The sequence below is a fragment of the Serinus canaria genome, chromosome 12 (assembly GCF_022539315.1).
Source record: "Serinus canaria isolate serCan28SL12 chromosome 12, serCan2020, whole genome shotgun sequence".
NCBI lineage: Eukaryota > Metazoa > Chordata > Aves > Passeriformes > Fringillidae > Serinus > Serinus canaria.
Genome location: NC_066326.1, coordinates 352,199 through 365,346, shown reverse-complemented (window position 1 = coordinate 365,346; position 13,148 = coordinate 352,199). Strand labels below are relative to the sequence as shown.

The following is a 13,148-nucleotide window of genomic DNA, read 5'->3' as shown; positions in this document are numbered from 1 at the left end:
ATTGTAGAGGTGTTCTTCATTTTTATTTTTAGTTCAGTTATACAAATAAGATGTTTTTCTCACTGTTCAGTGTTATCAACATTTGAAACTATTTTTGTACATTATTATCCTCTCTGATTTCTAATCCTATGCGGCTTTGCAAGGACTAATAGGGAATGTATAGAGCCCGTGCAAGTTAAACCCTTAATAAAGAGCAATTTGCAAGTACAATTCTCTCATTATTTTTTTTATCGATACTTCTGCATATTCAGTGAAATCTAAAGATTAGAGTTTTATGAATAATTCAGTGTTTAGGCTGATGTCTGATTCATGCTTTTCAAATCTGGGAGGTGGTTTTGGAGGGAAGAGGAGGAAGGATTCAGGGTTTATTTGCTGTCCGTGAGGCTGTGCTTCACAGGAGTGTGGTGATGCCTGGCACTGTGGTTCTCCTGCCCATGGAGGACCAGCCCTGGCACAAGCCAGGCTGGCCCCAAGGCCTGGCCCCAAGCCCGCAGGCTGTCCCCATACTGTGACACCTGGCTGCTGCTGGTAGTGCTAGGGGCAACAAGGGTTTGGGACCCTCCTGCCAGTTCAGCCAGGTGCCAGAGGCATCACAGAGCTACCAGAGAGGTGATGGATGGATCCAGGTTGAGGAAATGCAAATTCTGTGGTGCCAGCACCAGCAGCTCACTGTCCCCTTCCTGGGGAATTCAGAAATGGAGGGATAAACAGGCTGGTGCTGCTCTGGGGAGGAGGAGGGCATGTGGGGCTCCAGGCAATGGGTCTATCTCCCAGCTCCTTGCTCCAGACCTGGCTCCTCCTGGCACCTCAGCCAGGATCTGGCCCTGGGCTCAAGACATGGGTGCAGACCTTGACAAAGGTCTCCATGGGCAGCGCTTTTCAGGTCCATTGCTGTGGTCTGCTGAGATGGCCAAGAGCCAGTTCTGCCTCATGTAATCCCACTTTACAACTTCCCCACGTTTACAACAGACAATGCACACAAAACCCCTGTGAGTCCTGCGTGGAGTGGGAGGCCCCCACCACGGGGACATTTGCAGTGGGGATTGTTTCTACACCAGACTGGGTGGGGAAACAGTGGGGACTGTTTCTACACCAAAGAGCCATTGGTGTTTTACTCAGGTTCTCCTCACTGCATGGAGGGGTCATGGAAGTGATGTGGCTGCCCGTGTCCAAGGCTGGGAGTGCTCTCCCCTGAACATGGGATTCAGTGGGTGGGGGCAAATTGTTATCCTGCTTGTGACACCTGGGGATGCTGGGTGAGAGTTGCTCCTCCTACCTCTGCTGGCTAACCAAGCAGCTCTTTATTTTCCTCCTCTCACTTGTGAAATCTTCTCCCCACGCCATTTTCAGAGTCCCATTTCCTAGTGAGTCCATGCTTGGTAAGGGAGACAGCACATCCCACTTCACCCTGGCAGTGGGTCTGTGTGGGCCCCATGCTCTGGGCTGGTTCCCTGTGCACCCCACAGCAAGTGTTGTCAGAGAGCTGCAATCCCAGCACCCCAACACCCACCTTGCAGCAGGTAGACACCTTTTGTCTGACTGTTCAGGGCACTCACCCTGCAAAGCCCCATCACTCATCCTTCTCCCTCCAGCCCCTCCCAAAGCTTTGGCAAAGGCCCTTCAGCTTCCAGACCCTGGCTTCCACCAAGGCTTTGACCACAGCAATTAGCAGCTGCCAACCAGCACCTGCAGCCAGGCTGGTCATCAGATAAATTGGATGGAGGTGAGCTGGGTATGGCAGTAGGGTTTGTGCTGCCTGTGACTGCCTGGGTTTGTGTGCTGCCATGGAGCCTCAGCTGGGTAAGGGGTCAGCAAGTGCAATGGGGTCCCTCAGAGCTGGAGTTTGGCTCATGCTCTGGGCTAGGGTGGCTGTGCTTCTTGGGAGGGCTGCAGGGATGAGCAGGGCTGTGGCACCTTGGCTTCTGGGGGCTTTGAGGCTGCTGGGGGTGTGAATGCCTCAGGACCAGGCTTCAGTCCCAAATGGTCCCTGTTCCAGCAGCCAAGGCCGCTGGCATCGCCCCGCGCTGTCAGGCCCCGCACCCTCCAACCCTGCAGATGGTCAAGGAGGCACTGCGGGCCCACGATGAGAAGAAGGGTGCCTCTGTCGTTGCCATCAAGCGTTTTATCCTGACCAAGTACCCCAGTGTGGACCCCATCCGCCTCAAGTACCTGCTGAAGCAGGCGCTGAGCAAGGGGCTGAGCTGCGGGGACCTGGTGCGGCCCCACAGGTCGACTGCTGTGGGGGCCACTGGCACCTTCAAGGTGAGCGAGGATGCTGCAGCCACGGGGCTGGGGACAGGTGCTGGCTGGCCCTGCTGACACCCCTCTCTCACCTCCAGTTAGCACACAAGAAACCAGGGCACAAGCAGCAGCTGAGCCAGGCAGCTCCTGACAGAGGCCAGGCCCCAAAGCCAGGACAGAAAGGGAGCACCAAGGACCCCCAGGCCCCCGTGGCAGGAGCACAACCACGAGGTAAAGGGCTGTGGGTGCTGGGAATGAGCTGGCACTGCCTGGCCGCGCCCGGACTCATCTGCTGCCCTTCCTCCCCAGGTGCCGCCAAGCAGCAGCCCAAGGTGAAGCCCGTGAAGGTGAGCTGGGGCCAGTGGCAGGGTTGGGTGGCTCGTGGCATAGCAGCACCCTGAGGTGCTCTCCTCTCTTCCCTCCAGGCCCAGCCACGAGCAGCAGAGAAGCCCAGGAGCAATAGAGCGAAGCATCCCCAAACTGCTGACCAGCCCCAGGCTCATGGCCCGGGGCCTTCAGGGCCCCCAAAGGCTGCTGGCCACCGCCAGGCCCCCCAAAAAGGACACTCAGCTCCCAGCACAGCTCGGGCTGCTGAGAAGGCAGGAGGGAGCGATAGCGACAGCTCTGCTAGTGCTGGGGCGAAGGCCCCCAGGGGAAAGAGCAAGGGGAAGATGCCCAAGGGGGCACAGCAGGATGCCCCCCAGGCACAAGGAGGTCAAGACAAGGCAAAGAAACCCCACGTGACTGCAAGAGCTGGGCAGGGGAAGGCTAGGATGAAGAAGGCAGCCCCCCTAGCAGCAGACAGAAAGGCTCCATAGGGAGCTTAGCCCTACTTCAGTTGGCCCCAGGCCCTTGGGGTCTGTGCTGGTTTCAGTCCCTAGGCCAGGTTTTAATTCTGTATTCACCTCATCCTAATAAAGCTTCTTTATTTGCCTCATGGAATGGCATGACTGTTGTGACCCTGTCCCTGAGTTCCATCTCTCAGTGCCAAAATCCCTCAGCCCTGTCTTCAACCTGCTCGGCATGGCGGTAAGCTGATGCTGCAGGCAGCTGCCTTGCTGCCTGCCTCCACGGAGAGGTTCTCTCTCTGTCCCCATGTGTCCCCAGCTGCGGTGCCAAGGGCTGCTGGGCTTGGGGGCTGTGTGTGTGCAGGCTGACAGTGGGCAGCATGGGACACAGCATGGTGACAGACCCAGGAGCAGAGAAGCTCAGGCTTGGCCAGTGCTGCTGTGGAGCCATGGTGCCCACAGGCTGGGTGAGGTGTCCAGCCCTCTGTTGTCCTGGCTGCCCTTGAGGTAATGCCTGGCTGAGCTGGGATTACAGGAGCACCAGGGTGGCAGGTCTGGCTGCATGCCATGGGCAAGAGTCTCCCAGGAGAGGTGAAGCAGCCTGTGCTTTAACTACAGTAAGAGGAAGACAGAGGTGTCTTAGGGCTCAAAAATCAAGTTTGGGGTGTTACTGTGGGCTCCAGTGCAGCTCACGCTCTTATTACAGTCCTTGGCACAGTTCCCACCTACAAACTTGTCTTGTGAGCTCCTGTGGGTTGGTGTACCACTCTTCCATTTAATAGCTTCAATGCCTGAATTTCTCTTGCTCTGCCCAGAGCCGAGCCCTTCTGAAGGTCATGCTGATCATGTAAAGGGTTACAGTCCTCCTGGGTGAGAGAAAATAAGTGGAAGTAAAACTCTTTCTAAAGAGGATTTTATTAATCTGCAACTGGCCTTGCCATTGCCCTCCAAGGCTCCTGGCCTTGCTTTGGGGCTTAAGCAAGAGCTGAGCAAACTAACTTCCCTTAAACTTCAGCCTTGGCTGTGTTGATCTGTCTTTAATGGAGCTGGAACTCGTGTCCCCCCAGGGACAGGGTTGGGAATGTGGCAGCAGTAACTGAGCAGAGTTCATTTGATTCTCAGATGGGGTGGCTCACAGAGCACCACTCAGCCGTGTGGCAATGTCCCCAGCAGTGCCAGGCAGGGACTGTCCTCCCTCTCATCAGCCACCAGGTGTGAAATGCAAAGCTCTCTTGCTTTGAGAGAGGCCAAGTAATTTAATGGCTGGATTTAGCTTTGCAAAGAATCAACTTCCTAGTGGAGGAAGAAAATCCCTCTGGTGTGTGGAAAGCACAGCTTTTACTGGGGCAGGGGGAAGATTTAGCAATGCCATGGTTATTAAGGGCTCTGGGCCTCAGCTGGTGTTGGGGTGCTGGAGCTGCAGGCCCAAGTCTGGTGCAGGGAGGCTCCTGACAGAGGTGAGGGTGCCTGGCAGCAGCTGCTTCTGTGGGGATCCTGATCTTCGTGTGCCCAGCACTGGGTGGTTGGGGTGCTGCTGTCCTCGTGCTGGCTGTCCCCTCCCGTGCCTGGTCCAGGAAGGAGCTGGGGCAATGGCTGTGGGAGTGGTGTGTGTGAGGGGTACAAACCTGTTCTCACTGGGCTGCTGACCACACACATGGTGTGTCTTGCACGTGCAAAACTTGTCTGTGCAGGTGTCATCCACGTGTGTCCTCCCTGTGTCCTTGGCAGGAACTGCACTCCACAGGTTCAGCACCTTGTTTTATTACAAAGATAGGCTTTGCCAGGAGTCTGCCACTTCCACTACACAGCAGGTAAGGGCACTACACCCACAACATGTGCCAAAGTTTAAAAACATCTTACAAAGGGCTTGGAGGTTCAAGGCAACACTACAAACCCTCTGCTAAAGTTGTTTCTTTAAATGGTTGTAGCAACTACTTTTTATTATTTTTTTCTTTTTTTTTTTTTCTTCTTTGGAAAATAATTAAATAATAAAACAATAGCCCCAATACATGGCCCAGCCACAGCACCTGGAGGCAAACTCTACTTACTCTTGGCTCACCTGTATCCTTTCCCTGTAATAAACAACACGGGGCTATAGCTCCATGGCCCTTTCCCTGCCTCCAGCCAAGCTCAACATTCTCTGCTACCTTGGTCCTTCTCACCCTGGCCTTTCTTGCGCTGGGCCTGCCTACGTCTCTGGCAGCTATTCACAGTTTCTAAGAGACAAAAACATCAAGAAATTTTTGTGAAATCACTTTCAAAATAAAATGTAGCCCAGCTACATTCTTAGAGTTTCTATTCTGAAGCCACATCCTCAGCAAAGACATTGAGACCTCCACAGTGTAAGTACTTTTTTCTGTAGTTCTCTTTAAAAAAAACTCTGTTCTTCCCCTTTCCCTCCCCTCCCTCCCCACCTTTTAACATACTGGATAAAGTCTACTGTTTGTTTTAAAATAGATATCTATGTACACATACACAACTCTGATGTTCTGGTTTCTGACAGATGTGGCATTACTGGAAATGATGGAATGGAGACCAGCTGTCCATGGCAGTGAATCACCCAGGAGTTTTGGTGGACAAAGTCATCGAGTGCCAGAATGCATCCTGCCAGCTGGATGACTGCCAGAGGCTCCCTTACACCCTCCTGCAGTGAGGTAGTGACTGTGTTTGTTTCCTGTGTGGCAGTTGGGGTGGTGGCTGGGGTGGTCAGCCTTGGGCAGGAGCCTTAGCCCGTGCAGGAATGCTGGTTTGAACACGTCCAGCCTCCACGGGGCCTGTGTGGCACTGGGCACCAGAGCGGTCACAGCTCCCCAGGCTGCAGGAGGGACAACAGCCACCAAGCTGGATTGGCAGGGTGGCACTGGGGTGTCTAGTCTCGGGCAAGCTCCATTTGTTTGCCACTGGGAGCCTCTCGGTGCCCCCAGCCTGAGCTGGGACACGCTCTGCCTTAGTTTGCAGCTCTGGGTGCTGGAGATGCCCTGCTGGCCCGTGTCCCTGCTGGGCTGGCAGCAGCTGGGCCCAGCCCCTCTGCCCGTGAGGGCTGACAGCAGGCTGGCCATGCACCCAGCCCCACTGGCCTGGCTGCTCTCAGGTGCCAGCCACAGGGCTGGCCCAAAGCAAGCGGAATAAGCTGCTTTAGGAGACACCTCTGCAGGACTGGCCTTGTGTTTGGAGATGGTCCCAGGGAGAGGCAGAGACAATGCTCTCTGGTGTTTGCCCTGCGTGTGGCCTGAGGCCGCTGTCCAGGGCTGTCAGCAGGACCCTGGCACACATGGTGTTACAGGGGCTGCAGGGCCATGGACATGTGCAGGGCTAGCGTGGCAGGACTCAGGGCCAGCTCCTTCCCCAGCTGGGGGCTGTGCAGGGCTCACCTCCCCCTGCACCCCAGCACGCACGAGCCGGGAAAGGGGAACAGCCCTTCCCATGCTAGCACACACTGGGCTCCCTGCAGCTCCCAAACAGCTGTCTCCACTAGGGATAAAGTGCTTTCACCTTGCCTTAGCTGCTTGGGAAGCAACTGCTTTGTCTCAGCCTCGAGTTCCCTGTGTTGCCCAAGTCTCAGATGGAGGAGTGGTTATGTTTACACATACAGTACAAAAATTAAAAGGCACAAATATACACAGAATGCAGCAGATCGTGAACAGCTGATAAGAGTCCCTGATGTTGGAAAAACAAGGATGTTGGAGGGATGGAGTGGGAGCTCAGGCTATGATGGTCTTTGCTGTCTGTGGTCATTAGTCCCTGAGGTGACCCTTCTGCTTTGTGTCTGTTGTTCCAGCCTCTGCAGCCCCGTCCCGAGGAACCACGCACAGGGATGCACAGAGTGCTGACGGCTTGGCTGCTGACCAAGGGGAAAGTGGTGAACTGAGCTTGCCACAAGCGTCATGACTCCATTTCTGGCTGGCAAGAGCAAATAAATTATGGGTGCCACAGGGCAGACCAGAAGAGTTTTAGCTGCTCGGAAGGGTGTCTTGTGGTTTCCTGTGAAGTGAGGCAAACTTGTGGCCATGGCCAGGCCCACCCCCTCCACAAGGCTGGTTTGAGTATGACCAAGGTGTGCCTGCGGCTGAAGGCAGGGTCCCTTGCGGCACTGTGCTGCAAGAAAGGTCACTTCTAGGGCTGCAGCCAGCCTAGGCTTCACTGCAGGACTCATAGATGTTGTCCTCCATGAGAGCAATCACTTGCTCAAATTTGTGCTGGAGCTGGGTGCGCTTTGTCGTGGGGTTTGCGTCCAGGGCGGCCACGATCTGTGGGAGACACAGGCAGGCAGGGTGCTGAGGCAGTGTGGGGTGCCCACCTGCCAGCCCAGCTCACCCCACCAGACCTATGGAGCCCAAATTCCAGCCAGAGCTCCAAAGGTGAGAGCCCACCCAGCCCCACAGCCCCTGTGCTCACACCCCTGGCACCCTGCTCTCCTAGGGTCCCTGGTCAGCATGAGCAGTGCAGGGATACATGACAAAAGTGCACTGCTGTACTAGAGCCGAGGTTGCAGGGGGGCAGGAGCCAGCCAGAGTCACTGGCTCAGTGGGGTGGGGTGCAAGTCAATTTGGGGGTGGACCTTATCTGCATGCTTTGCCCTCCTGAAAGGGTCCATACATCTGGCAGCCCTTCTTCAGCCCAGCCAAATGCCATTAAGATCAGCTGGGAATAGCCAGCCTCCTCTTCCGAGAAGTTGCCAGCCAAGGGACAGAGAGTAGGTGCATCTGCACAGGCATCTATTACATATGTACTGCAATTATGTACACCCCAACAATCCTGCTCTGTGGGACTGGATGCAGGTGTCTGCCTGCGGGGTTGCTGCAGCGATGGTTCCTCCCTTCCCAGGCAGGCCTGAGCCCACGTGCTGTAACCCCCACTCACCTGGGAGCGGTATCTCTTGGCGTATTTGTATATCTCAGCCATGGCGACGTTGGTGTTGAACTCATTTCGGTATTTCTTTATAAAGACAGAAAAGAGAGGGGACAATATTAGCAGGATGGAGCTCGTGAGTTCCAGCCCAGCCAGCAGGCACTGACTATGGTAAAAACTGACTTTATGGTCACATTGGTACAGCTGGATTTTTAAGGAAGGTGCATTTGTTTGCATCAGGATGGGTCTTGGTCTTTTCAAAGCAAGCTGTAAATACCCACGCTGGGCAGCACACTGCATATCCCTCTGTGCCCAAAGCCATTTCACAGGAGGGGACAGTGCACCAGCTGTGCTGCAGAATATCAACAGAAAAATCCTGCTTGGTGCCCAAAGCTAAAACACCCTGGCGAGAAGGTTTGATTTTGAGGAACCTGTGGTGCATCGCTGGCAGGACTCTGATCTGGAATGTGGCTGCCAGCTCTTGAGGCTGGTACCAGGGCTGGCTGCCTGGGACTCAGGGCTGTGCCTGGGAGCCAGCTGGCTGGATGGCTGTGGGACTGCAAAAATCCTTATCCAAATTTCCTGGCTTTTTGTCACTGAATTTTGCTCTCAATTCCCAGTGGTGCCAGAGCTAGTTAGGCTCAAGCAAACTCATGGGTGTTTACTGCAGTTCTGGCAGTAATTGAAGATGCTTGGAATTAGGTCAGATGAAGTTTGTGTGTGGAAGTTTCAGGCAAAATATCCTTTCTTGTGTGCTCCTTCCAGCATCTAAGCAGTAGCTGATTGCAGCCTATGTGCATTCCCTGCTGTTGCCAGGCTCCAGCAGGACACTGAGCCTGCAGACTCGACCCCATCCTCTCCACCCGCGTACCCGTGACTCCTCGGCGAGGTGGGCGTTCATCTCCTGCTCACTCAGAGGGGGCATGTCGTGGATTTGCTTGTAGTATCTCTGCACTATCTTCCGGTACTCGGGGATCTCCTTGGCATACAGCAATTTGTTGGTCGGGGAGTCCTAGAGTGAGGGTGAGACACAGAAGTCAGGCACTGGGTTGCTCCCAGCTGAAAACCTTACCCTGTTTTCAGACCAAAGCACTGACACCAGATAGGGACCTCAGCTACAGCTGGGTGCAGGGAGCAGCTTTGCCTTTGGTCCCAGCTGTCACCGGAGAGGACTGCAGTGCTGGACAGCACCGAGGCACGGAACAGCTCAGACCCATCAGGGATCTGTGGATGGGCACCATGTGCCTGTGGAGACACAGCCCCATCCTGCTGCCCTTGCATGAGCTGAACATCCATCAGCTCAATGCCAGAGAAGGGGGTGATGGGTGTGTGTTTTAATTTGCACCAAGTGCAGGCTAAAAGCACACCCAGGGTCAGGCAGGGTGGCTTACTGCTGGGGGATGCTCTGCAGGTGAGGTAGCACACCTGTGCCAGATCACACACCTGGGCTCTGTGCTGCTGTGTGTGGAAACTGGCAACAAGGGAAGGGCTTCTGCATGTCTTCTGCTGGGGTTTCTTGAGCAGCCACATAGCTTTGTTCTTCAGCTTAAATCAATCTTACAAGTTGAACTTCATCAGTTGAAATGTTGCTTTTGGATTTTTCATGTAGCTTTGATTTATTTTGCATTGGATAATCCAGTCTGCCTGGCCTAAATTGATTGCACGTAAAGTAATTAACAGAGAATACTGAATTCTCTTGATTAATGTCAGCTTGGAGACAGCAGCCTTAACCTCCCAGCCACACAACTGGGTTGTACCAGTGAAGGCACAACCCTGCTGCCCTCCTTGCAAATACAGCATGAATAATTTTAACCTCAAGGCAATCCTGCCCTCCTGATTTCATTACCCCAGGAATGAACTTGGCTGATGAGCCTTGTGTTGCATCCCCAAGGGGAATGGCCCCAGGCTTGGGGACACCAAAGGGAGTGAGATCACCACGTCCTGTCCTGCCACCCTGACACTGGTGTGTGGGACTGCTCCCCAGTGCTCTGACAGGTGGAGAGGGGAGGGGACCTGCTGATGGCAGGGAGTGGTGGGTTCTGCCCACAGGCAGCATACTTGGCTCTGTCAGGCAGGAATAGGGGAGCCCGGGATGGCTCCAATCTGCTGCTGCAATCTGTAGCTTGGCTAATGCTGCAGAGGAAACAGGAAATGGGCACCAGATCCCACAGCAGTTTATTTTCAAACCCAGTGACAAGGCATTGTGAGACTATGGCCAACTTACAGAGAGCCTGCTCACAACATTATTTTTTTTCCTTGGAAACATGAAGGAAAACTATGCTGTCTCTTTTCTAAGTTATTTTTTAGTTTGTGTCTGATTTGTCTCTATGATGAAGAGATGGGCACTGGTTTCTTAACTGCTTGTGCACTGTTGATGTATGGACTGAGTCTGCTCTCACATTTGCAGTATCAAGAGCAACGTGCTGAAACCAAGGGAAGAACCCAGTCTGGAAAATGCTCAGTTATACACTGCGTGTACATGCAAGCTGATTTTTATGCTGAGGATTTATTCTTCCCACATTACTTAACAATTCATTCACTTATACTATTGTATTCCAGAGAAGTGTTTCCATCTGCTGTCTGACTCCAGCTGACCCCTCTTCCCCTCATCTGCCACTTGACAAGGACAAATTGTAGGTGTTTCGTAACACATGCAAAAAAAAGACCAAAACCCAAACAAACAAAAAATCAAGCACTCATTAGATCTTCCTCCAGCATTAACCTCTCCCAACAAAGGCTTCCTGCAGCTCTGGGGCTGGGGGTGTAGCACCCACCCCCTCACGGCAGGGTGTCCCCCAAGTCACACACTGTCACCACCAGCCTCTGGGGTGGGGGGGCAGTGGGGGCGATTTACAGCATTTCCTAATAAAACTTTTTAATGTCAGGAAGTTTCCAATGTCAGCACTGTGCTCAGCCAAGGCAGTGGGAGAAAAGAGAGGACGCACAGGGGATGTCCTCGTGCCAGCCAGCCCTGCGGGACTGCGTGGGGCCCGAGGGCGGGAGATGGACCTGGCTCCTGCAGCCTTGTGCTCCCCCACCGCTGTGCTGAGCCCACCCCAGCCCCACGCTGGACGTGGGCACTGTGGGCTGGTGCCCCCAGCCCGTTCCAGGCCCGCGGTGCCGGAGCAGGAGCCCTGGCTGGAGGTACCTTGCCCAGCTGCAGGTCGGAGAGCGAGCAGGCGTCGATGAAGGCCTGGGCGATCACGGACAGACAGGCGTCAATGTGGTCTGTCTTGTCAATGTCGAACACAAACTGGGGGTTTTTCAGGATGTTGACCCAAAACCTCAGTGGTAGGCTGCAAAGGGAAGGATCCAGGGACACACAGGAGATGAATTTTTGTGTACCAGAGGAAGAGGGGCAGAAATGCAGGAAAGACGGTGTAGAAAGGGAATAGTAGAGAGGAAAGCTGAGGAGATGGGTTCTGCTATTTAATCACCCCTGGTACAGACCCCTACCTTGATAGAGGGGCAGGGACACTCCTTCACCCTCCAGACATTTTTTCAGGCTGGAGGACGGGGCACACACAGCCTTCTCTAGGCTCACACACGCTCCTGCTCCTTCGGCAGCTCCCAGCAGCTGCAGGCCCAGAGAGGCACCAGCAGCTTTGCCTGTGTGCGTCTGTTGAGTCAGGCTTCCCCACTTGCTGCTCTTTGGAGGAATGGTGTCACCTCCTTTTCCCTCTTTCCTGACACTAACCCATCATCTGGTTCTGATAGTGAGCACCACAAAATGCATTTCCTCTTTTTTTCTGTTCTCTCACAATTTTCTCCAGATACTTCACTGGCGATTCACTGTCCACAACACAGCTTCTGTCTATTGCTCACCTTTCCTATCCTCCACAGCAGCTGAGAGATAAAAACCTCTGTAAGTCTTGGCTCTACAGGCCAATTAAGGTAGTAAAGGGTAGGCAAATTTGTTGCCCAATGGCTGTATCTGCATGCCTGCTTTCCCAGTAAAATTTGGTTTCAGTTTTCACACATTGGGCTGGAAACAGTTCCTGTCTCCACAGTCTCCAAACTGCCGAGCCTCCCGTTGACACTCTCTCCAAGCTCCCTGCTCTCACCATTTAAATCCTCTGGTTTCTTTCCTGCACTATTTCCCCTTCACTTCGGCTCCTCCACCCCATTGCTCCTGCTCATGTCCCTCAGCACCTCAGCATCTGGTGCCACTGCTGTGCTGCTCACCAGCACTGTCCCAGCACCCGCTCCCGAGTCCCCTGACCGCCCTGGAGACTCAGCCTGCTTACAGACCTAAGCAGCAAAAGTGCCACTGAAGGGCTGAAAAGGCAGAAAAGCAAATGAAAAGGATCCAAATAGGTGGGTTTTAAAATCTCCATGACAATTTTAAGACCTGACATGGTCTTGGACTCTGTTTCAGATCTCCAGTGTTTGCAGCTGACACCATTGCTGTCTGCCATCATCCTATTTCTCCTTTCATTATTTGTGTGTGCCAGTTCTTTCGGCCCTTTGTCTGCCCATGCCTCCTCTTTCAGTTCACTGTTCCCCTGGGCTTCATATTTGTTCAAAGCTCTCCAATCCTGTGTTTGGCTTCAACTTTCACAGCCCTCTCTGCCACCCTCCCTGTTTTCTAAGTCCCTCTTCTACTTTTAGCAATCTAATGGTTTGTGCAGGACACAAGGGTTTTGCAACTGCTGCTCCCAAGAGATGGAAGGAAGAAAAGAAGGATTTCCTTTTCCAAACCTGTTGGTCTTCCAGATGTGCAGAGTGTCAGGGTCTGTGATCCCTCTCTTCTCCGCCTGTTCCTCTAGGAAGTCGAAGAAATACTTCACAGCCACGGGTGGTTTATCGTCTCGGATACTGAGAATGGCTTTGAACAAGTCATCCAGGAACTTCTGAAGTGTCCCCTGCAGGACAAGGACACAGTGGACCCTGGGGAGAGCAGCAGCACCCAAGCCCAGGAGAACAGCAGAGGGGCAGTGACTGCTGCACGCCAGGGGAAACCCTTTGCTGCCAGCTGGATAAGTCAGAAGAGAGAGGGGACGCTGAAGCAGGGAGAGAACGGTTTGTGGATAGTGATATAATAAATTTGCATTTGGGGTTAATTTCTTTTGGCATCGAGATTTTCCTTCTTACTGCTGGGATCTCACATCTGTGCTTGGTCTGTACACCACAGACAGAGAAGACCAGAGAATGCTGGCCATCCCTGTGATCTTTGCTTCAGTGAGGCACCATGCCGGGATTAAAGATGGGCCAGATCTGACCTCAGATCGCACAGATATTTCTCTTGCTCCCACAGCTGAGCCTCTTCAT

At 53.7% G+C, this 13,148-nt stretch overlaps 2 protein-coding genes across 2 annotated transcripts in view; one reads left to right on the top strand and one right to left on the bottom strand.

Moving 5' to 3' along the window:
- Positions 1–21: 21 nt before the first annotated feature.
- LOC103824155 (histone H1.8) lies at positions 22–3,384 on the top strand. The gene is made up of 3 exons (XM_050979479.1): positions 22–2,305; positions 2,551–2,588; positions 2,667–3,384. Exons 1-3 carry the CDS (start codon positions 1,981–1,983, stop codon positions 3,057–3,059), a joined length of 756 nt encoding a protein of 251 aa, XP_050835436.1. The 5' UTR covers positions 22–1,980; the 3' UTR covers positions 3,060–3,384.
- Positions 3,385–4,774: 1,390 nt separating this feature from the next.
- Positions 4,775–13,148, bottom strand: part of PLXND1 (plexin D1) — a 67,302-nt gene continuing 58,928 nt past the window's right edge. Inside the window, exons 32-36 of the mRNA XM_050979240.1 lie at positions 12,579–12,742; positions 11,026–11,173; positions 8,749–8,889; positions 7,890–7,964; positions 4,775–7,276 (exon numbers count right to left, since the gene is read on the bottom strand). Of these exons, the coding sequence (XP_050835197.1) occupies positions 7,160–7,276; positions 7,890–7,964; positions 8,749–8,889; positions 11,026–11,173; positions 12,579–12,742 (645 nt within the window). The 3' untranslated portion in view covers positions 4,775–7,159. The remainder of the gene's footprint in view (positions 7,277–7,889; positions 7,965–8,748; positions 8,890–11,025; positions 11,174–12,578; positions 12,743–13,148) is intronic.